The sequence below is a fragment of the Crotalus tigris genome, unplaced genomic scaffold, assembly GCF_016545835.1.
Source record: "Crotalus tigris isolate CLP2741 ecotype Arizona unplaced genomic scaffold, ASM1654583v1 scf7180000024433.1590703, whole genome shotgun sequence".
In the NCBI taxonomy this organism is placed as follows: domain Eukaryota; kingdom Metazoa; phylum Chordata; class Lepidosauria; order Squamata; family Viperidae; genus Crotalus; species Crotalus tigris.
The window spans coordinates 375,221-398,070 of NW_024100600.1; the positions used below are offsets into that span (position 1 = coordinate 375,221).

The following is a 22,850-nucleotide window of genomic DNA, read 5'->3' on the forward strand; positions in this document are numbered from 1 at the left end:
AATACCTTTACAGGGAAATTTACAGAAAGAAAACCAGGATGTTTCCTGCTTCTCCCTTGTTCCCAATTGGGTCCTTTTTCCTGCTTCCTTTCTTTTTTCCAACAAGCCTCTCTCACTAAACAGCTGGGGCTTTTCCATTCAGCTTCCTTTTTTGCCATGTAGATTATCCCTGGTCACACAGCCTTATTTATACCAAATGACCCCATGATCCTGGAAATCTGCTCACAGCTTTGCAACCACCAATTTATTCACACTCCAGGGGAGATTTTTTTTTCCTGGTATGTTTGTTTCATATTGTAACTTTAAATCTTGATTTCTAAATGAGATTTATTTCCAATACCTTGACCTGAGTTCTTAGGTTTGACTAAATTTATCACGATCCTGAAAACCAATACATGTGAAAACAACAATCACAGGATGGTTTTGCTGCAGAGTTAAAAGCTGTTCATTTATTTCAATTCAGTTTAGCACTTGCTTGTGAGCAGGCAGAGACTTTTAATTTTCTTCATCTTCACCTTCCCATTGAAGGTTGGGTCATATAAAAGAGAGAATCATTATTATTCCCCCCCTTTTTTTTTGAGCATGTCTGGCTTGAGTTTCTCTAAAGAACTTAAGTAGTGCTGGCCTCCACCACCACCCCAGCCCCAAATGGGCCAGTTGGGTAGGGTGGGCTATAATTTAATTGGGAAGGGAAAAAATTGTGTCATGCAAACAAGCCATATTGTGTGACCTCACATTAATAGTTTCTGGATTTGGACACTCTCAAAGAAGGGTTTGCATTTGTCCAATGTTCAGGAGTCTGGATTTAAAGTTTTGATTTAAACACTTTCTAGTTTGCCTTTTTTCTCTCTTCCTCACATCTGAAAGCTTCTTGTTTTTCCTTTCATTTAAACCCCTGGAAGAAAACATGAAGACTCAGAAGGATGAGAAAAAGAAACAATAAATTCCTTTCAAGAGATTTTGTCCCAGTGTTTAAAGGAAAGGGGAGGTCTCTTTCTATCTGCACACACACATACAAGCACATTTGTCGAATCCAATACATCTCTTAGTTCCAAAATATGGAGGCTTCGGAGTTTCACAAAAATCTTGGGGGGGGGGGGACAACAGAGTCACTAAACTTCCTTCCATTGTGAGCTGCCTTTGTAGCCCATCGCAAGCTTTGTGCGCTTCCACTCCGTCTGAGGAAGTTGTCAGCATCCCAAAAGAAGTCCAGGGCAACTCAAAACAGAAACATCCCTGTTATGTCCAGGATAAGTCAAGATTAAATAGAAACTAAAATAGCAAGTTAATTTGTTGTCTATAAGGAACTAGAGCAGGGGTGTGCAGCCTTGGCAACTTTAAGACTTGTGGACTTCTGGAAGCTCACAATTGCCAGGGTTGGACACCCCTGAACTAGAGAAATAAGAACACGTGCTTTTTCTTTATAAAGTATTGGAAGAGTAGAAAAGCAATAGATGATTTGTGTAAGCCACTAAACCTGGTTAGCTCCAATCCTTGCCTGTTCCACCTCCCAAATGCTAGGCAGAAGTGCAAAATAGCTGCCTGTTCAAGTATGGCTGCCCTCTAGTTCCCATCATCCTAGCCCAGGACCCCCCACAAATGGCTGCCTGCAGGGGCTCAGAATCCATATCAGCCATCCAGGCTGAAGGCGAGAAGCTCACAGGGAAAAGATAGGAGTGATTGCACGCCCCTGTTGGGCAGCCAAGGAGGAAATGAGTAGACTCAACTATTTCCCCAAGGGGAGGAGGGAGAAGAAGTTGGAGTTTCCAGGTGTGTAACATCCCTGGGTATATAACCGGCGGCAGGTGTCAAGGTGTCTCAGATCACTGGTCCTGCAACAGCTTCTTGCCTCGGAGCGGCAGCTGAGAACGGAAAAGGGACTCCGGAGCATCCTTCTCTGCCTCTGCCTCTTTCCCGCCGGTTCAGTCAAGATGGTAAGAAGGAGGCCTCTGCCACCACCAGGTGTGGGAAGGAAATGCCTCGGGGCCAGTCGAACACCTGGCCAGGGACTCTGGGCAATTGGCCAGCAAAGTCAGCAAGGAGCTGATGGCCTCTGGGTCTGCCCACCTGCCGGTGACAGGGCATGTGCTCAGAGGTGCTTCAAGCCCTCTGCACATGCTCAGCTCCGGAGGTAGCTAAGGCAAAGAAGGCTCCGGGTGCAGAGGGGAGCGGAAATGCAAGGCGGAGTCTCCAAGGAAGAGTCTTATTCTCCTTCATCCCTCGCTTTCGGGGAGCGGCCCTTAAAAAGACAGAGCTTCTGACATGGCCAACCGTCTCTGAAACTCAGATGACGCTCTTGGTCGTAAAAATATCCTGGCTTCTTTTCTCCGGACAATTTTATGGTTGCTTGCATAAAAGGAAGCGACAGAGTTATTCTCTAGAAAGTGCGAAGGGCAAAGCCTCCTTGGAATGCACTCTGTTCAAATATGGATAAGGAAAGATGTTTTAAATTAATTGGCTTTGTGCAGTTGTAAACCTCCCATTGGAGAGAGAAGCTTTGTGGTTTAATTCCTGGTTACAAAGCTCCGGAAATGGGGATCAATTAAGCAACAGTAGGTCCCCTCAGAGGTAAATGCTCCTTTTTGTTGTAAACTTGATAGTTCGAAAGGCGCTTTTTCCTTGCAAACTGAAGAAGCTTCTTTGAAAAAACAAGAGAGGCTAGTTATTTGGGGGGAGGGGAATGTATCTTTGGGACAACCATGAAACTGGATGATTGAGATTCTCCATAGACAGATAAACTTGAAATAACATCTCACTAATCCTGACACTTTAGTGGGGGAAAGAAGGCGGGCGAAAAGTGGAACCCGCTCCAAGCCTTCTTCAGCTTGCCCTCTTTTACTTCCCCCAGTGGTCCCTCCTGGTTGCCCTTCTGTGCCTCGCCTGGGCAGATGCCAAGCACCTGGGGTGCTTCACCGCAGAGGAGCTGGGCAACGAGCCGATGCCGGTTCATTTTCGGAACTGGGTCTCCTTGTTGCAACACCAAGACTGTGTGCAGCTGGTCCCGTTCCTGGAGAACGAACAGAACAGCCGCCCGCACCCACGGAGGCATCACAGCCATGGCTGCCCGAACCTGAAGCTCCAGGATATGCAGAGTGGTGAAGTGCAGAAGAGGTCCATCTCGCCCTGGACATACCAGTAAGGACCTTGCTTCAAGAGTTGGAGGCGGCCTGGGGAGGTTTGAAATGCAGGGGCCAAACTGGGATTGCCCTCAATCTGCTCCCAAGTCTCCCCACACCTTTCCCCTTTCCTGGCTGGGATTCCCTCCAGGTGTACCTGGATCTGAAGACCTTGACAAGCTATGGTTTGCTAAGAATCACTGGATTCACCCCATTTCCAGAGGTCAACCAAACAACCCCCGTGATGGCTTGGCACTCTTGGGCAGGGCTTTTCAACCAGTGGTACGGGTACCACCTGTGGTACATTGGCACCTGGCAGGTGGTATGCGACTATCCTAGAAAAGTGGCAGTGGGGGAGGGGAATGAGCTGAACTGATGTCAGCACCGCACAAGCCTGAGTGAGAGACGGCTGGAGCTGCAGGGCTGTCAGGGCTCAGCAGAAGCACCAGGATCAGCACTTCTTCGGGGCTGTCAGGGCTCAGTGGAAGTGCCAGGATCAGCGCCAGGTTCCAGCTGGAGCTCGGCGCTGATCCTGGCACTTCTGCTGAGCCCAGAAGAAGTACCGATCAGCTGGAATGTTGCAGCATCTCCAGGGTCTTGTGATTTACGTTCAGATGCTTGGCAACTGATTCATATTTATGACAGTCACAGTGTCCCAGGGTCATGTGAAGTGACCAAAACCTGCTGCAACCACCCAGCAGACGGGGGGAATAAAAACCAAACACCCCCACCCCACCCCCACTGCCAATCCTCAACAGAAATGCTCACAACAATGAAAACCTTGGACAGGAGGAAGAGCACCGCCAGGTGGGCAGGCAGGTGTGTCTTGCTCAGTTGTGGCTTGGAGGCACTTTTTCCAGTGCCATTGTAACTTCAGTCACTAAGCGAACTGTTGTAAATCGAGGACTACCTGTACTTTATCACTTTTTTCCCTTTTTTTTTGGTCATCAAGTTTTTGACCCCTTGCTAGGTGACGGGTGGTACTCGGATATTGCCATATCCTAAAAGTGGTACAATGGGTGAAAAGGTTGAAAAGCCCTGCTCTTGGGGACCCCTTGCTTCAGGATGGAGACAGAGAAGCATGGCATCCTTCTGGGATGTTTTGGGGCAAACGAGTCCTCCGTTTCCCCAGTGAGCACATGGGTCTTCCCACCAGACAGATGTGCTCTTGCGTGTCCCAAAAGCTTTGTGATTAGCCTTCCTTCCCCAGCAGTTCCCAGGAGACTTCTCAGCAACCAGTTCCCAGAATTCCCTGGAGACACGTGGCGGTGTCTAACCCTCTTTCCTCTCCCTCTGTTCCACAGCCTCGAGGAAGACGAGAACCGGTTCCCCCGCCAGCTGGCCTTTGCCAAGTGCAGCTGCAAAGGTTGCATCGATGCCAAGACGGGCCGGGAGACCACCTCCCTCAACTCGGTGGAGGTCTTCCAGAGAACCATGGTCTTTCGCCGCAAGGCCTGCCCGCACAACGGCGGTAGCGTGGAGAGGTTCTACTTCGAGAAGGATTACATTGATGTGCCTGTGGCCTGCACCTGTGCCGTCCCGCGTTACAGCAGCTGAGCAGACCCCAGGCTGGGCCTCGGTCTGCTTCCCTCGTCCCTCCAACTTCATCGGGATCCGTGTTTGTTTTAAAGTATTGGTGCTTTGCAGCTGGTGGCTGCGACACCCCTCCTCTGGGGGGGGGGCAAACCTGGCCTTCACCCCCACCCTCGAGGGATCCAGCCAGAAGCTTCTTAAAAAGTCTTTTGCTCTCCAACAAATGAAAAGGAATTCCTGCTTATTTATTTGTATTTATGTTAATGTATTTTTGAGATGTTCTAGTGCTTCAAGCTATTGTATTTATTACTCCCAAAGAAGTGGGGCCAATTTTCAGAAGAAGCCTTCCCTCCCTTTGGGGGGGAAGCGTTCTTAGCTGTCCCTGGGCCACCCCAGCACCCCAATATGCTGAGACTGCGTAAAGCAGGGCTGGCCCTGATCTGCCTTCTGGTGGGTGGAGGGAGCCTTCTGGGGCTCCTTCACCGAAGGGAGATGTTGCACAGGTATCCCAGGGCTGCTGTGAGGCTCTGCCTTCATTTTACCCCCACGACAGCGGGTAAGATGGGCAGAGCTGGGACGGGGCTGGCCCAACCATCCCCCCACAGCTGCTACACTGGACTGAAGCAGGTTTCTCTCCTGGTGTTGCCCCAGGTGGGTCTCTCGGCTGAGCTTCCCAGATGCTGAGATAAACCTGGCTGGGGGGCAGTGGGGAGGGGAGGGTTGACCTTGATCTGGGTTTGCTCCCCACCCATTCATTTCCTTGTTCTAATGAGACCTTTGCTCTCCCCTGGTATTGTAAAGTAATTTAAATTATTGGATTATTTATATGTATTTATTGTAATGCAATACAATATTTATTGTTCCTCAGGGGGGGTGGACCCCCTGCATTAATAAAGGTTTTATTTCTGTACTGAAAACAGCTGACTCAGATGACTTCATCCATAACACGGGCGCATTACTGATATTTCAGAGAGAAGCAGGCCGTTCTTGGCTCTTCCTCAAGGCACCTTGGAGGGGAGGGGGTTGAGATTTGGGAGCTGTTGATAATGAGGATTTCTTAGCCATTTTCAATCTGGCTGGATTGAGCAAGATATAGTTTATTGCAAACAGATAAAATTTAAAACACTGAGCAAAAAAATGTTCTCAAAACTGATGTTTATTTATTGAACTAGTTAAAAATAAGCATGGGGGGGAGGGGATTAGACTTCATACGTTAAAATGAGGAATTGAATAAAGCATTGGAAGGCCAGATAAAATACAATAAACATGGAAGGAGTGGTAAGATTAATTCATTCAATTAAAAAAAATGATGCTTCTGGGAATATTTAACTAAAACACGATGTATACATGATTTGTAGAGACAGGGTCTCTTTGCCTCCCTTTGGAAAGGAGACCAGCCAGACTTGATCAGAGCTGAAATGAGATCGGGAAAAAGAAGCTAGGAAGGACTTAAAGGCAGAATAGGAACAGCAGCCAAGGGGAAGCAGGGGGGGGCAGTTTCTGCAGAGTTTCGGGCAAAAACTTTGGGGAAAGGAGACAGAAGTCATGGGGGGGGGGCGGCAAGACCCCTGAGAAGGGTGGGTGCAAAAGTCCTGCTCTCTTGTGAGTCAACATGGGGGCAAAATATGTTGGATTGGGAGGAAGGAAGAGAAAGAGAGAAGGAGCAGAGGGTGGGGAGACGGAAGGGTCTTTTGCCTCAAATAGGAGCAACTTGTTGCCTTCTAAGGGGAAAGAGATGAAGCCAAGAGCTTTGCTGGTGTGGCCAGGTCTGATGTGATCCAGGAAGCTTTGGGATCCCTTTTTATTTCAATATTTCAAATGTTAAACCTTTTCTTTAAACCTTTTCAAATTTGAATCCAGCCTCAGAAAAGTTTATAACTGTATAAAGACACCTATCTAAAGCTAATTTACAACTTTGCCTTCCTTTGGGCTTAAAATGAGCATCCGTTATTGGCAATAACTGGCATGCAAGCCCTGCCTCTCTGAAGCATACAGCAGGGGGGAAGGAAGGAAAGATAAGAGAAAGACCAGAGAAGGCCCCCCAGGGGCTTGCAGGAATTCAGATACAGCCACATCCTTCTGCTTGAGAAAGATCTGGCTCGAGGTTCAATCCTGGAGGGTGTCTCCCATGCCTTGGTCAAGCAGAAGTGGAGCCTCCCCCTCCGACTGCAGTCTATCTGATGGGGGAGATTCCTAAGGAACCACTTCAATAGGATTGTCTTGGCCAGTTTGTTCTCCCTCTCTTTGCTTCTTCCGGGCTTCTGCAGGAGGCCGGGGCGGTGGGTTGCTGGGGGGGTGCTTGATGGTACCTCCCACCTGGAGCTGCTCTTGAGGCTTCGCTTCAATGGGGCGCCACTCTTCGCCACGAATGGCAGCCTGAGGAATAAAAGCCAGAGGGAGTTTCTTGTGGAAAGGAAGGAAAATTAGGAAAGGCTGAGTTTCAAGTAAAATTAAGTACATGGAAGAAATTGAAAAGAAAATGCAGTGCAATTAATCAAATGAGATAAATATCTACAGCCGGGGCATCCAACCCTGGCCACTTTAAGACTGGTGGACTTCAACTCCCAGAACTCCTCAGCTAAACTTAGGATTTTAATCTTTGTTCACTGATTTACTCACTGGGTTCAATGTAGTTTGGAAATGCAGCCAACTAAATATTAATTTGACAAATATCACTTTAAGACCCAAAGATACAGATACCCATTTCTTGTGTGAAACCAAAAACACATTCGCAACCATATTGCCTTCAAAAAAGTGTCCTACCCGTTGCAGCCAGCAGAGGGTGCAAGAGGACTGTCAAAGGCTTTTCCCTACCTGGCACAGGTAAAGTCCCTTTGCCCCCTGAAAGGATTGCCTTAAATTTTGGCTAAATTAAATAAATAAACTGACTTAATTCATGAACAACTGACTATATTTTAAGTGGCTAATTAATGAGCACTAGGGGAGTGGTGTCTTTTAGAATAATTTTCTCTACAAGTGGACGATGGGTCTATTACAGGTGACTTCACAGATATTTTATCTATCTCTCTCTGTCCAAAATCCTCTATTAAAAAAAAAAATGCTCTTGGCTCTTTCAAAAGGAGGGGAGGAGAAAGCTAAGTAGGAGAATCAGAATTATAACCCTCATGTTTATGCTAGTCTGCCCGCCGCTTACCAATAAGTAGATGCCACTTGCTATGGCCAGGCAAACGGTGCCAAGGATGGTGGCCAGCAAATATCCTGCAGGAACGGCTAGACTGCCAAAGCAAAGGTTTAAAAGAGAAAAAAGTTAGCTAGGCACGCAGCCCCTGTGATTGTGAAAACTATTTAATGTAACAAGGTTTGAGTTTGGCTCTCCAGAAAACCTTAAGTGACCAAAGCTATCAAATCAGCTCCCTCAAGCCGGGCATCAGATCCATGGCCACGCAGTCTTGAGAAATATGGTCCTCTAAAGCCACGGCTCCTATTTAGCATCCATGGACATAAATGTGGTTTTCATTTCAAGAACTGAGCGCTGCAGGACAGATAAATCTGCAATTGGATGAGGGCATGTTTAAACTATGGAGTTTGCTTGCAGCCAACAATCGGAACTCCTGTAACCTCTCTTGGTTTGTGATAAGTGAGGAGGGTCTACATTTTTTTAAAAAAATGCAGTCTTGTCCAACTTTCTCACCTCCTCTTCTCCCCAAACACATGCGGAAGTATCTTTCTCTGCCCCATTTCAAGCGTCCTTGAAATGCCAAAAACTCCCCATGAACAATCATCAAACTCCCTCCCAATGACCAATTGACACTGGCCAGCATCCAATTTCACAATTTTTTTTTGCACCAGTCAATAACTGAACCCGTGTGGGGGCGTTTCTGGAAAAATGTCATAAATCCCAGTCAGGTGACTCTGGGATACAGCAAGTGGCCACAAATGTGGCTTAAAAAGTGGTCACATGACCATGGGGAGAGGCAGACGTCGTAACTTCAAAACTGGGTCATAAATAGCTTTTGAGGGGGTCCATTGTAACTTCAAATTGTTGCTAAACCACCAGCCGTGAGTCGAGGACCATCTGTGAATATCTTTGCCCTCCTTCACCTTCACCTCCACAGCCTGAAACCCTGAGCAGGAGAAGCGGCTGCTGAAAATCCTGCCCTGGGTTTGTGGTTGTGCCCGAGTCTGAAAATGGTCGTGACGTGAATTACCATGCGTGGAGAACAGCCCGGACATAATAATTCCTAGTTAGAGGTCCACAGGTCTTCACAGCAGCTGTGAAATACTTCTGGCCACTGCGGGAAATCAGAATAAAGAGACAGCCAAAGAAGAAAGCACAGAGTTAGATGCCGTGTTCAAGGGAAGAAGCGTTCTGTGACACTCAGAAAAGGACATCCTTTTCCATGCATTTATTAGTTCTGAACACAGATTCAGAATAATATCAGAACACCAGCATTGGAAGGGACCTTGGAGGTCTTCTAGTCCAACCACCTGCTAAAGCAGGAGACCTATACCAACCATTTCAGACAATCTCTTCTTAAAGACCTCCAGTGATGGAGCGCCTACGATTTCTGAAGGCAATTTCTGTTCCACTGGTTGATTGTTCTCATTGTTAGGAAGTTTCTCCTTAATTCCAGATTGCTTCTCTCCTTGATTAGTTTCCATCTGTCCCTTCTTCTCTTGCCATAGGCTAGGCAAAATGCCAACTAATCTCACCTTGTAGAGTCCCCCAACTCCTCCTTTCAAAAAGATCCAGATCGATCTGGCCACCCTCCATTTACATAGTTTACCCTCTAAGTATTAGCAACAGGGAGGCGCAGAGAATAATCACATCTCTCTGTTCAATCCCTAATATGACATCCCTGATTTACAGCATGAAGACTACGTAGAGCAGTGGTTCTCAACCTTTCTAATGCCGTGACCCTATAATACAGTTCCCCATGTTGTGGTGACCCCCAAGTGGGTGTGGCCACCAATAAGAGGGAGTAGGACAGCTAGGGAAAAGGGAAAAAATGGCGGACAGCGTGGTTTGGCGACCCCCGTGAAATGGTCATTTGACCCCAAATGGGGTCCTGACCCACAGGTTGAGAACCACTGATTTCCCGCAGAGGCTTCGTCTTTGTTTTAGGGAAAGCTGTGCTTCCCAGCAGGCTGAGTTCTGCGCCCAGCACCAGGTCTCCAATTGAGGGTCCTCCTCACAAAATCAAGAAATGCAACACTCACCATCTCTCTAGAGTAGATCCCTTTTTCCTTTTTCCTCGGGGATACTCCAAAAAGCAAACAAACACTCCCGCCACTCTTTAGACAAAAAGGTTAAGGACAAAAATAAGGATTATTTTTAAGGCTTCTCCAAGACAGCAGAGACAGGCAGAGACAAAGAAAGACAAGAAACAACCACAGGCAGCCAATTTTAGGCAGGAGGAGGGGGCATCTGGGGCTGAGACGAGTCAACGTGCAATTTAAGAAAGGTCAGGCCCAGGGGTGGTACAACAGTGAGAGTACATTTACCACCGGCCGGGGTCCATGCCATCCCCAGTATGGGAGAAACACAAGGAAGAGAGAAAAATCTTAGGGAGATGAACCAGGCAGCGAGAGGGGGGAATCCCATCAAAGCAAGATGGACAGCAAACAAATTTAAGAAATAATAAGAAGTAAATAAGGCCCATTGCCCTCCCCCCATCCAAAGACCGGATTAAGAACACCTCGGGGGGGGGGAGATGGAAAGTGGGCCCTCTAACAAGGCTGGCTAGGGTGGGTTGGCTGAGCAGTATAGACACCTGGGACCTAAATCCTGGCATGATTTTGGGTGCTCTCTGTTGGGGGCCAAAGAGACCGACCTTCTACCAGCATATCCGGGAAGAAGCATTCTTTGATTATTATTTTTTTCTTTTGGAAACTGAGAGAAGTAATCATTGCAAAAACATTCCCAAAGACTGTGGCTGATCATCAAGCCTGTATTTGCCCCTCTAAAAATCCACAGTGGCTCCAGACTGGGTAAAATTGGGTGAATTCAGTCCTGTCGGTGATGCCCAGATTCTTGCGTGTTCTTTCACAAACCCCGGCTTTAGCCCCCGGGGGTGAAATCACCAATGTGGGCTCCTTCCTTCGTGATCTGTCTGTGTTCCTGCTGGCCTCGCCTTTATCCCTCTTCTTCCTCTCTGAAGCTTTGCAGAAAACCCCGGAGAGCAGAGTGACCGGGAACAGGCAAGATGCAATTTCCTGGACCCTGTTTGGCAAACAGGACCTGACCTTCACTCTTCCATCCTACTCACAGCCACAACATTTCCAAATTCTTCAACCACAAACATTCCAAATTTTGCAATCAGATGCTGCAAGAAGCAAAGCCGCCTAAGCTTCCCTAATTTTTCTACTTTCTGTCTTGGAACCCAATCATCATTGAGTCCCCATATTGAATATTTATTTGTATCCCGCCTTATTTTTCAAATAACTCAAGGCAGCAAATATATCCAACGTAAGTTTCTTCTCCTATTTTCCCCACAAGAACAACCCTGTGAGGTAGGTTAAGCTGAGAGAGAGAGACTGGCCCAAAGTCACCCAATTGGCTTTCATGACTAAGGCAGAACGTTAAGTTCAGACTCCTTTTAACATGGATATCGTTTTAAAATAGATATAGGCAATCCAGGTGTTATTTGTCCTAGAAGGGGAATAGAATTTATACAATTAGCATATTTTCACAAAAGGATACATTGCATAAACTGCAATCTCCCACATTTTGAATTGGCCTGAAACAGCCACGATACCACCGGTCACTAAAACTAAAAGAGAGAGAGAGAGAGAGAGAAATCATTTTGTTTATGATTATTCATTTTCTATCCACAATGCACTTTTCAGATCCAGAATTAAGCAAACTGGGAACTTGCGTCAACTCCGGAGCCCATGTGAAACGGCAGAACTTTGTTGGCAACTGAAGAGGAACGTTGTGGATAAACATGTTTAACCCTGCTTTTAATCACCTTGTGGGTAAAAAGGAACAGATGTACAGGCAGTGCTTAACTTACAACCACAATGAGCCCAAAATTTCTGTTGCTAAGTGGGACAGTTATTACATGAGTTTTGCCTCATTTCATGATCTTTCTGGCAACACTTGTTAAGTGAATCACTGCAGTTGTTAAGTTCGTAAAACAGTTCAGTGAACCTGGGTCCCCCACTGGCTTTGCTTGTCAGAAGGTCACAAAAGGAGGTCACATGACCTCAGAACGCTGCAACTGTCATAAATAGGAATCGGTTGCCCAACATCTGAATTTTGATCACGTGACCCCAGGGAGGCTGCAATGGTCATACGTGAGCCGGGGGCTGCCTGTAACCTGCTAAGCACAGCAGATTTGCAACCTGAAGCTGCACAAAGAGAAGTTCCCACTTTTTCCCAGAATTCCTTTAGGGAAGAGGCAGGTTGCTGCGAAGTGCAGCTGCTGGGCAACAATAACATGCAGGGGCAACATTCTCACGCATTCTATGCCATCCAGAAGCATCTGGATTCCCGACAGGCTCCGGTAGGTCCAACATGCAAGCAGAGCAGCCCTTTCCCAGCGTGGCACCCTTAGCGGGAGGGACTCCAGCCCCCATCCTCCTCCTCCAAAGAGCCAAGTGCCCCCTGTCCCATGATGCTAAAGGACAGAGGGTGGGAAGAGGGATAAAACACAGCAGAGTATCTTGGCAAAGGGCGACGCTGATACCCTGTGCTGCAACATTCAGTTGTAGGCACAGAAGGGTGGGATGTGCCTGCGCCTTCCTGGGGGGTTCAAATTCCTAGAAGCATCAGGATCCTGGACCGGCCTGGGGTTTTTTCTCCCCTTTTCCTGTGGTGTTAGGATCCAGTGCAGGCAGCTGCTTTGCTTGCACCCCACCCTCTTTCAAGGAGGAAGAACTCAAAAGAGAGAAGTGAAAGCTGCCACCCCCATGAGCAGCCCCACCCTGCCTCCTCATGTGGAGGTTCAACAGGGAGGCCATGCGCAGGTTGTTCTCGTGGCCCAGTGCTTGGCTGAGCTCCCCTCCACTCGCCTGGGCCAAAGGGGGTCAACAAGACTGTCCAGTTCATCACTCAGGCTGGACCAGAAACGTCCCCCCCCCCGTGGACAGAATGATTTTTAGGTTTTCAAGGAATGTTCCTTCAAAAGAGAGTCTTTGGGACTACCGCTCTCCTTTGGGGGAATATTTGGTGGATTCTGACCTAATATTTCATCGGTTGCATTAACAAGGGAACAGTGGGCTGACCGCCTGCCCCATGGCTCACTCGGGCAACTTTCTGGTGATAACCTGTGAAGCTGAGCCGTGAGGGAAAGTGGGCAGGGCAGGATCATTCTTTTGGGATTAAAAAAAAGAAGTTTTATGTCCCCCTTTCCCATCTCCCAAGGAAGTTCGGCGCCCGAGAGGCCAGTGCCCAGAAGGAGAGCCGAAGGCCAGGAGGATGTGCCGATCTCGCCCCAGCAATGGCCGCCTTCTTCTTCCGAGCTTCTTTCCCCTCATTTTCCCTGGTTCCACTTCCTCCTGTCTCTCGCAACCGAAAGCAGGGCAGGGGCGAGTGCTGAACGGCAGGGAGGGGGCCCTCTTCCCTCCCCCGTTACTACAAGGGGGGAAGATGGGGGGAAGGCGCTGGGGGTCAGGGGCGACCGCCAAGGATGCTTTCCGCTCTCTCTGCCGGCTGCGAAAGCCAAGGGCCGAACATCCCAGGCAGCTCGCAGGAAAGGAAATTGTGGCCGCACCTGGACCTCTCGCTCTCTCTCCCTCTCTCGCACGCACACACACACACACACACACACGGGGGGGGGGAGGGAGAGTTGCATCTTTAAGCAAAGCCACCGGGACCACTCATTTCGGTCGAACCTGCCTCCATCCAAGTGTGGCTGGACTCCAATTCCCATCTGCCATGGCTGAGGGTCAGGGATCATGGGAACGAGAGCCCAAGGCCTGGAGGGAGACGGGGGGACCCTCCCCACCCCTCTTTCCATTCACCTTCCTGTTCTAAATCCCCCCAACCTTTACCCCCCCCCCGGGGGGGGGACTTGGTAGCCAAGTTTCGAAACTCTGTCGCGAAAGAAAGACGGGAGGGGGGGGTGAAGCGAGAGAAAGCGCCAAGATCCCAGCCGTTGGGAGGGGGGGGAAAGCCACCCGCCGCCCACCCCTCTCCGTCCCCGCCAGACTCACTCAGCCCGGCGGCCAGCGCCTGCTCGTTCGCCCACATGGCCCACTCGATGCGCCCCATCGCGCCGCCGCCGCAACTCAGCCGGGCGGGGAGGCTGGGCGGAGGGGGGAGGCGGGGGGTCCCGGCTACGTCCTTCCTGCTCCTCCTCCGGCGGCCGAGCCAGCAACGCCCCGGGGACTTTCCTCCTCCCGCTGCTCGCGGGCAGGCCGGGCGGCTCCCCCCGCTTGGAGGTCGCCCCGGCGCTGGGAAGGGGTTCCGGGAAAGCCCGGACGGCCCTCTGCTCCCCGCCTTGGCTTGGGGTGAAAAGCTGGAAGAAACGGCGGCCGGAAAGCGGAGCATCCGCGGCTGATCTGCAGGGGAAGCGCCCCCCCCCCGCCTCGATTTCACAGCGAGGCGCAAAGAGGCTTCGCTGCCTCGAAAGCATCCCTGAAGACCCGGATTCTGTGCGAAGGGCCCCCCGCCCTGCTGAGTGCAAGGGGGTCCTACTTCCCCCTGGGTTGGGCAAGGCTGGAGGGGGGCTCCGATGAACCTGGTCTGGGTTCTTTAGGGCAGGGGTCTCCAACCGTGGCGACTTTTAAGACTTGAGGACTTCAGTTCCCAGAATTCCCCAGCCAGCACATGACGACTGCGGAATTCTGGGAATTGAAGTCCACAGGTCTTAAAGTTACCAAGGTTGGACTTTAGGGTGCCCTCCTGCCATGATTCCACTCTGGCCCTTCCTTTCAGTGTCAGCCACCTTTTCCTAGATTGTTCTTCAGATTACTTCGGGCCCTCCCCTTCTTAGTGGGGGATGGGGGGGTTTGCAGGTGGATTTGGGCAGGGAGAGAGCGAAAGCACATTTAATGTTGCTTTCTGAAGAGTTTGAACAATGTTTTTTTTTTTCTAAATCCTACAACTTTTCTCTTTTCTCTAATTTGTAAGTTTGCTTTATGCAACATCTTTTAAAAATGGTTACCCCCCTTTTTACTTTGGGGACAGAGGAAGACACCATGTAAATCCAGAGAATGATATGGAAGGAAGAAAGGCTGGGCCAAGAAACCCAGGCTGTCCTGTCCACAGCTGAGACAAGCTTCCAGAGAGAGCCACGCAGAATATCTCATTTATTATTAACCTCTCTTAATAATAAAACCGTATCAAAGAAACTGAAGGTTATTAATTTGTATCAATAGTTATGGGCCAGGGACGTCCACAAGACTCAAGGTGCCGAATCAAAAAGCAGAGTACGAAACAGGTGATGAGGACAGGAAAGGACCCTCAAAAATTATCCCTTTTGCGCCCAGCAAGAAGCGACTGTCAGCCAGGCCTCTCCCCCCCCCCCTCCAACTGGCTGGCTCTGGGGCAGCCCCAGAGAGGAGCTGCTCTTGGCTCAGCTGCTGCTTCCTGGCATCCCGTCTTCCCCCAGGAGATGGCAGCTCCCATCATCCACAACTGATGGTCCTGGGCCAGGCTGAACCAAGAGAAAAAACAAAAGGGGAATAAGTGAAACAGCAAGGCAGGGGAAGAAAGTGCTAGGGGAAAGAATGCTATAACTGTCAGTTGCATTTTATTGTTTGATATATTGATAATATTTAATGACTGTTATCTATCTGAACAGTGACTGAAGCAGTGAAAAAAGCAGTTCCAAATAAATACCCAAACACCTTCTGCAAGGTTTCGTTATTTTTATTTCTGTATTTAAATGGTCAGATCTTGGGGGGGGCAGGGGGGCTGATCATTAGGCCAAAAGAATAAGACCTCCCAAATGTTGGGGTGACCGACAAGGACAATTGCTGAGGGCATCCTGGTTAACACACCTGGAAGTAGATTTTAAAAAACGGGAGCCTAACCCCATACCTGGGCCACACTTCATCCCATGGGTTCCAAGGGTTTTAAGTGCAGGCAAATATTTGTTTTTCTTTGCAGAATCAATCAGCAAGAAAAGAGGGCAGGAATGCTGCTCTGGATGAAAAGTCAACAGCAGCATTTGGAGGGAAACTGGCTTCTCTCTCGTTTCTTTCCCAGAAGGAAGTTAAAATCACTTAAAATGATGCCTCCAGAGAAACCTCATCCCAACAAAGGAGAATAGTTGTAGCTCAGGGTGGAAATGAGGCGGTCCTTAGTGGTCTCTTGAGCTTGGTGGCTTCCTTGGAGACTTTGCATGACCCAAACTAGGTAACATCATCAGAGCTATAAGGAGTACTGACAGCAAACTCCACTAGCTTACAGCACTGATGATGTTAACTAGTTTGGTAATGAAACGTCTGCAAGAAAACAAGGGCACAAGGACCCCTCAAATCTCACCCCGAGGCTCAATAAAGAACGGATAAAATGGAAATCTGTCAGGCTGGGAAAGGAAGCCCCCTCTCTACCTGCCTCTTCCCCCAACACCTGGCAGACCTTCAGGGAAAGCTGGCAGGGAGGGTGCCCTCGTGTTGGATGCCCCTTGGCAGCCACCAGCTAAGAACCCACCTTGGTGATCAGCAGGTACCGGATGGCGCCTGGGATAGGATCCCGAACCACCTCCGCCAGCAGCTCCTCCGAGGGACTCGCTGCCTTCACGGAAAGACCTTTGAGAAACCTAAGAGGAGAGGATGAAGGTTAAAATGTGTGGCCATCCTGACCTGCGTAAGGAAAATTTTAATTCCTGTTAATGTTTTTTTATACTGTGTGTGTGTGTGTGTGTTTATTTATTTATGAGACTTATATACCGCTTTAAGTGCAAGCACTCTCTAAGCAGTGTACACCAGTAAGCAATGTGTGTGTGTGTATGTATGTATGTATGTATGTATGTATGTATATATATATATATATATATATATATATATATATATATATATAATATATATGTTTTCTGAGGTTTTCGCGGGTATTTGTATGTAGGTCTTTGGTTTTCGGTTTTCTCCCACGTAAAATTGGAAGTGTCTTGGCGACGTTTCGACGAAGTCCCATTCGTCATCTTCAGGCTGGTGCTTTCAGCTTCGTGCCTCGAGCAGCTCGAGGCACGAAGCTGAAAGCACCAGCCTGAAGATGACGAATGGGACTTCGTTGAAACGTCGCCAAGACACTTCCAATTTTACGTGGGAGAAAACCCGAACAACCAAAGACCTACATATATATATATATATATATATATATATATATATATATATATATTATACATTGCCCCCAACCATCTGGGTCCTCATTTTACCTACCCCGGAAGGATGGAAGGCTGAGTCAACCTTGAGCCGGTGAGATTTGAACTGCTGACCTGCTGAACACAGTCAGCTAAAGTGGCCTGCAGTACTGCACTCTAACTGCTGCGCCACCTCAGCTCATTTTAATGTTAATGTTTTTTTATACTGTGTGTGTGTGTGTGTTATTGTAAGCCGCCCCAGTTGCTTTGGACAGTGAGATGGGAAGCATATAAATCTAATAATAAATAAATGATTAAAGAGAAAAGAGATGGGGCCAAAGGAGCCAAAAACAAGGTGGCAAAACCTGAAGAACATTTTACTGAAGAAAGCAGCCTTTTGATATTTACGAATGGCTTCAAAGAAGCCAAATCCCTCAACATCTATTTTCTAACAGAATCTGTCCTTTTGGGGTCTCCCACAAGCTGCCTCTGGCTAGTTTTGAAGACTCCTGATTACCAAAATTAAATGTGTTTTCTCCACGATTTTCAGCACACGTCACTTGATTATTGGTTTAACAGGTGAGTGACTATAGAATTAACAAATTATATATATTGCACCAGTACTATGAATTAATATTTTTAGCATAGAGCAGTTTTCTGCCAGGAGTATTTGGGGTGGCCCTCCTGAGGAAGAAATCTTTTCAAATATCAAGAAATAAATTGTTTAGTGCAAAAATGTCAGACGGGGGAATAACCACAAGCACTTGTAGGAGGGATTATAAGCAAGCTTCTGCCACTTTTTCTTTTTAAATGGGGACTGCTTTCAGTGGGATTTGCTCTGACTTCCCAGGTAAGCAGCCAATCTGGGCTGACTCACTGGTCTCCGTTACTCTTGGGGGGGAAGCTGCGTTTGACCACCTCCACAAATTCCTCCAGCGTCTCATCTAGCAGGAAAAGGACGGCGTTGGGACCGGCATCGAACGTATAGGCCACCTGTCAGAAAAGGTCGGAAAAGGATAAAATGTAGATAGAAATATTTTCCCCAGCCATAATCCTTGTGTAAATATATGCAGAATACACACAGATATTAGACAGTGCTGTCTAATGTCTATATGTATTTACCCATTGTATGGCTGTAGTATTATTTATCCTCATTATAATCTTTTATACTCCCCCTTTTATTGGGATGAGGCTGCTGATTCTGCTGGTTTGCATGTACACTGAGAGCTTCTGTACCAGAGGCAAATTCCTTGTGTGTCCAATCACATTTGGCCAAATAAAGTATTTGAATCAATTTGATTTGATCCTTTGACCAGCTGGCCGAAGATGAGAATTGCCAGCCTGCACGAAGGGGCCCCCTCACCCCACCCCTGACGCTGCAGCCCCCACCTACTTTAGTCTTCCCGTGGTGGGCATTGAAGCGGTGCACCAGGGCAATCACTTGCTTGGAGGTGTCGCTGAGGTAGAAGATGGGCGGGAAGGTGTCCAAGCAGATGGCGTGGAACTGGTTGCTGTCCTTCATGGTGAGCTGACCAAAAGCCTCAAAATCCCTCTGCTGGATGTGGTGAATCATCTGGACCATGCGCTCTGGGACCACGGCCTCGGCCCGGTGCTAGAAGTGGAGAACGGGGGGGGGGGGGGTAGCTCGGGGGTCAGTGGGTCTTCTGGTGATCAGAGCATCGCTTGGAAGGGAAGAGGCCAAGATTCCCTCAAAACTGAGCCCAGGGAAGCGACGGAGCGTCTTCGTCCTTCAGGCTCTTCTAGGGCTGACCAAACCATGTAGTCCTTGACTTACGACCACCATTCGGATGAGAATTTCCGTTGCTAAGAGAAGCAGTTAAGTGAGTCACAATTTTATAAGGTCATAAGGGCAGGGTCATAAAACATTTTTTTCAGTGCCGTAACTTTGAGCGTCACTAAGCAAGTGGTCGTAAGTCAAGGGCTCCCTGTACATTCAAGCTGATTAGTTGCAACTGCTGCAAATGAAGCAACTGGATGGGGTGGACTGCAGTTTGGGCTTCCTTGATTTCCCCGTTTGGGTTTATCTGAACAGTGGAGAGAAGCCATTTGCCTGAGGTGCTAAAATCCACATCGGCATCAGAAAAGGACTGTGTCACCCACGCAGGGCATCTCCGGGGGTGCCGATGGGGCGGAAGGAAGGCAGGGAGCTGGGAAAGGTGCCAACAGGGACATGTGGGGAGGGGGGGTTATGTGACCGGGCAGTCACATCTCCTACCTTCAACAAGCGGCTGGTCTTCACGCTGGTCTGCATTCCGGCTGTGCTGCCCACCACTTTCTTCTCCGCACTCACCTGCCATAGGGGAGGAAGAGGAGCAATGGGGGGGCTCCACAGGAAGCACCTGCAGCTCAGTCCTGCAGAAGAGACCTTCTACCTCCCCCACCTCCTGGCAACTGGGCCAGCCCAACTACTAGACAGCCACAATTTCCGTAACGAAGACCCTTGACTCACCACCAGAATCAAGACCCGCAGCTCCGGCCAGTGCGTCTCTGGCGCCACCTGTTGGGCCACACTGTCTTTGCCATCAGCATCGTCCCCCATCACCCACTGCACGAAGCCTCCAAACATACTTCGACAGGCGCTCCCAGAGCCCTGGCGAGCAATTTCGGACAGATCCCCCTCCACACCATAGAGCCGGGCCAGGGTGTAGACTGGAAAGGAAGTGAGAGGGCAGCCAGTTCCGCAGCAGAATTTCCCAGGGGCCGCACCCTTAGGAGGCTTGGGGCAGAAACTCCCCAAATTCTTGTCCTGGGCAGACTGGCTGTGGCATATGGGAGTTGCAGTCCAGCCCAGGTTAGATAATCCTCATCCCGGAACTGGCCGTGGCAGCCCTTGAGAAAGGGATCCGCAGGGCCCCACTCGGACCAGCTTCACTTACCCAGGCAAGCATAGCCAGCAGCAGAAGAGGCCAGGCCCGCTGCAGTGGGAAAATTGTTCTCTGAGGCTATGTGGACTTTGTAGCTCAGGGGAAGCGGGTCCCCCTCATCACCCCCACTGCTCTCGCCATGGCGCTTCCTAGCCAGACGACGGACTGAGAAAGAGACAGAGAGAAGAACATAAGGTCCGGGGCAAGAGGCAGAAATGGACAGCTCTGTTTTGGGTCTGGGTGAAGCCTATTATTGGCTGGGGAATTTCTCACAACCATGGTTAAACATTTGCTCCATGCTGGGTCTCTCCTAGCAACTATTACCCTCCATATCTCCCTTTCCTATGGAGGGAGGGGTCTGAACTGGTCCAAGACTAGAATAAAGTTACGTTACTATAGAGAGAATAAAAAATATTATTCATAACAAAAACCTCCAATTATACGGCATCACTATCTGCTATCTAAAGCAAGGCAGCTCCAGGCTACCCAGCCATCCATCCCGGGGCTGAAATCCGTTTCCATGTTCACTGAAAGTCCTCAGGGGTAAAAGAAACCTGCACTGCTCACCTGAGTTCAGCCCTTCAAAACAAAGCATCAGAAACGTCATGAATTCTTTGGCTGTACAGACTTCTCTTTCCACCCCACTGAAATGCAGAATGGCTTTGAAACATTTAAGCCTAGCAGATAAGCCAAAAGAGGCCCCTGAACTCCACAGAGAAAGGCTGCCAAGTCGTTCTTCCCTCTTTTAGCAACAGAGCATCAAAAGAGAGTTAAAATGTCTCGGTGGCGCCTGACAGAACCCAGGCTGGGCGACCCTGCACTTACTTTCCCGCAGGCAAGACTGGAGACGGGGGTGCCCGATATCGGCCGGCTCCCCGTTCAGCCAGAGACGGTCTTCCACAAAGTCTCGGCTGAAGGCGGCTGTGGTGGTCGTTTTTAGCTGGAACAGAACAACAGAAGGCAGGTGGGTCACAACTGTGAGTAAGCCTACTAAGCATCCTGGGGCTCTCACTGGATTATCCCATTAAGTCACTGGATCTCTTCTGATTGCACATTAGTGAGGGGATCTATCACTTGCTTCCAAACATTAATCAAAGTGGCAATCACAACAATATGACAGCCAAAGCGCAGAAATGAACTAGGAACAAATAGCAGAAGCAGCCTTAACAATATTTTCAGTTACAACTGCAGCTTTTAAGGAGGTTTAAAATTGTCCTAAGGCCACAGAGCTTCCTTCTACCACCTTCAATCTGCAGGCAGAAATCGGTCAACCAAAACTAAACGGGTCACTTGTGACAATCCGGGACCAACCTGATCTTGGTGCAGGGTAATGCTGAGGGATGAATTAATAGGCAGGATCAGCTTTTCATCACGTTTCCCCCCTGGATGACAAAAGAAGGACATGGCTTCAACTGGGGGTGATAAATTGAGCACTGCAGGGCAGGTCGCTGAATATGCTGTAGTTGGAGAACCTCATAAATTGGGGGATGGACAGAACTGTCCCAACCTGTTTTCTCGGCTGCCAGCAGGGTGGACTTTAATTACAGCTTGCAGACAAACCTATATTTATTTGTGGAGGATCTTCCTCCTTCTCCTGATTTATTGATTTGGTTGCCAGAGTGGGTGGCTGGGTTTACCATGGAAAACTCAGTCTTCCACATATTGCTTCATAGTTTATAGGTACATTCAACAAATACTCAGTGGATCTGCTCCTAAATAAAAAGGCAGAGAACTTCAACCTGGTTCATTTAAACTGGGCACCCATCTCCCTCTAGCCAATTAATCTAGCCAATTATTCTAGGAAGGTATAGAAGATTACAGCCCCAAATACCAGTTTCTCCCTATTTTTATTTGGCGCCTGTGTTTGTAAAAGCAATTCCACCCTTTAAGGCTTCTTCAAGGAGGCTCATTTTATTTTGGGGGAACAAAATTGCCACATCATCCATTCTCTCTCCTTGCTCTTCCTGGCCCTGGATTCTCTCCTCTTTGGTTTTCCCAGCCCCCCCCCCCTTTCCTGCAGGGAGACATTTTTCATCATACCAACAGCAAAAGTCTCTTGGGGAGCTCTCGACACCCCCCCCCCTTCCAGGCTGCGTTTCCACCTTCTGGTCTCATCTACAGCTTTGACTGGGGGGATCTCCTGATGGTCTCCCATCCCAGCCCCCTTGATCGCAACCAGCCCTCCTGCAAAACCTTATCCGGAGCCTTCGCGGGTTCCACTGCGCTACTCACAGTACTTGACCACCGCGATGTTGACAGGCGCTGTGCAGGTGACCAGAGCCGGGCGCTTCTCTCCGGCCACGGGCGGACTCATGGTGCGACGCCTGCAGGGGACACCCGCTGGTTGCTCCGGCCGCCGCTCTGCTCCTCAGCAGGACCCAAAACCGGCCTGCCCAGCGCTCCCGCTCCCCTCCCAGTCCGCCCAGTCCGCCCTTACTGGGAGCGGCGCCCGGCTCTCCCCCCGCCTCCTCCCCCACACGTGCCTCCGCCGAAGCAAATGACACGCCCCTCGCCCACCATTGGCTCGTGCCGCTCCGGTTGGGGCCGCGCCGCCCAATCAGTGCGCTCCCCACCCCCTCCGGTCGCTGCTCTCAGCCAATCGGAGCGCGTCGGACGATGGGGCCTCCGGCTCGCCTCATCGCAGCCGGAACCTTCGCGGCCGCCTCGGAGCTGGACGAGTTTCCCACTCGGGCGGCTTCCCGAGAGGCACCGGGGCCCGAGAGGCAGGTTCCCCGCGCGCGCATGCTCCGTTGCGTCCTCCCCGGCAGGGCTCCTTTCCTCCGCCCCTCCGGCGCAGCGGGCAGGTTCCTCGGGCGTCTGGCTGGCGGAGACCCGCAGCCGGGTGGGGAGCTTGCCTGGCGCCGCGGGGGCTGTTGGGGGACCCGCCGACTTCCCAGTCCGAGGCAGCGCTCCGAAAGCGGCTGGAAGCGCCTTTGCAGGGCGGCGAGGCGCAGCAGGTGGACCTCGTCGCCCGCTCCCCGCGCCTCCCTCGCCTACGGCGACCCTCCGGGTCCCGGTTGTCCCAAAGGTGCTTTTTCCCCCAAACGGCAACAGGGCTTCCTTGGTTTTTCTTTGAAAACGTTTCGCTTCCCATCCAAGAAGCT

General features: G+C 49.7%; 3 protein-coding genes across 3 annotated transcripts; 1 reads left to right on the forward strand and 2 right to left on the reverse strand.

Annotated features, from left to right (window-relative positions):
• Positions 1–1,844: 1,844 nt before the first annotated feature.
• IL17C (interleukin 17C) lies at positions 1,845–5,317 on the forward strand. Its single transcript, XM_039330988.1, has 3 exons — positions 1,845–1,934; positions 2,849–3,135; positions 4,421–5,317. The coding sequence occupies exons 1-3, from the start codon at positions 1,932–1,934 to the stop codon at positions 4,671–4,673; spliced, it is 543 nt and encodes a 180-aa protein (XP_039186922.1). The 5' UTR covers positions 1,845–1,931; the 3' UTR covers positions 4,674–5,317.
• Positions 5,318–5,787: 470 nt separating this feature from the next.
• On the reverse strand, positions 5,788–13,865 carry LOC120302489 (cytochrome b-245 light chain). Its single transcript, XM_039330986.1, has 6 exons — positions 13,770–13,865; positions 11,314–11,383; positions 9,831–9,905; positions 8,819–8,902; positions 7,804–7,885; positions 5,788–7,025 (listed from the first exon to the last, which is right to left on the reverse strand). Exons 1-6 carry the CDS (start codon positions 13,825–13,827, stop codon positions 6,843–6,845), a joined length of 552 nt encoding a protein of 183 aa, XP_039186920.1. The 5' UTR covers positions 13,828–13,865; the 3' UTR covers positions 5,788–6,842.
• Positions 13,866–14,847: 982 nt separating this feature from the next.
• Positions 14,848–22,224, reverse strand: MVD (mevalonate diphosphate decarboxylase). The gene is made up of 10 exons (XM_039330987.1): positions 21,979–22,224; positions 21,058–21,128; positions 20,572–20,686; positions 19,759–19,911; positions 19,332–19,531; positions 19,098–19,172; positions 18,255–18,473; positions 17,739–17,854; positions 16,216–16,324; positions 14,848–15,214 (listed from the first exon to the last, which is right to left on the reverse strand). The coding sequence occupies exons 1-10, from the start codon at positions 22,058–22,060 to the stop codon at positions 15,134–15,136; spliced, it is 1,221 nt and encodes a 406-aa protein (XP_039186921.1). The 5' UTR covers positions 22,061–22,224; the 3' UTR covers positions 14,848–15,133.
• Positions 22,225–22,850: the final 626 nt, after the last annotated feature.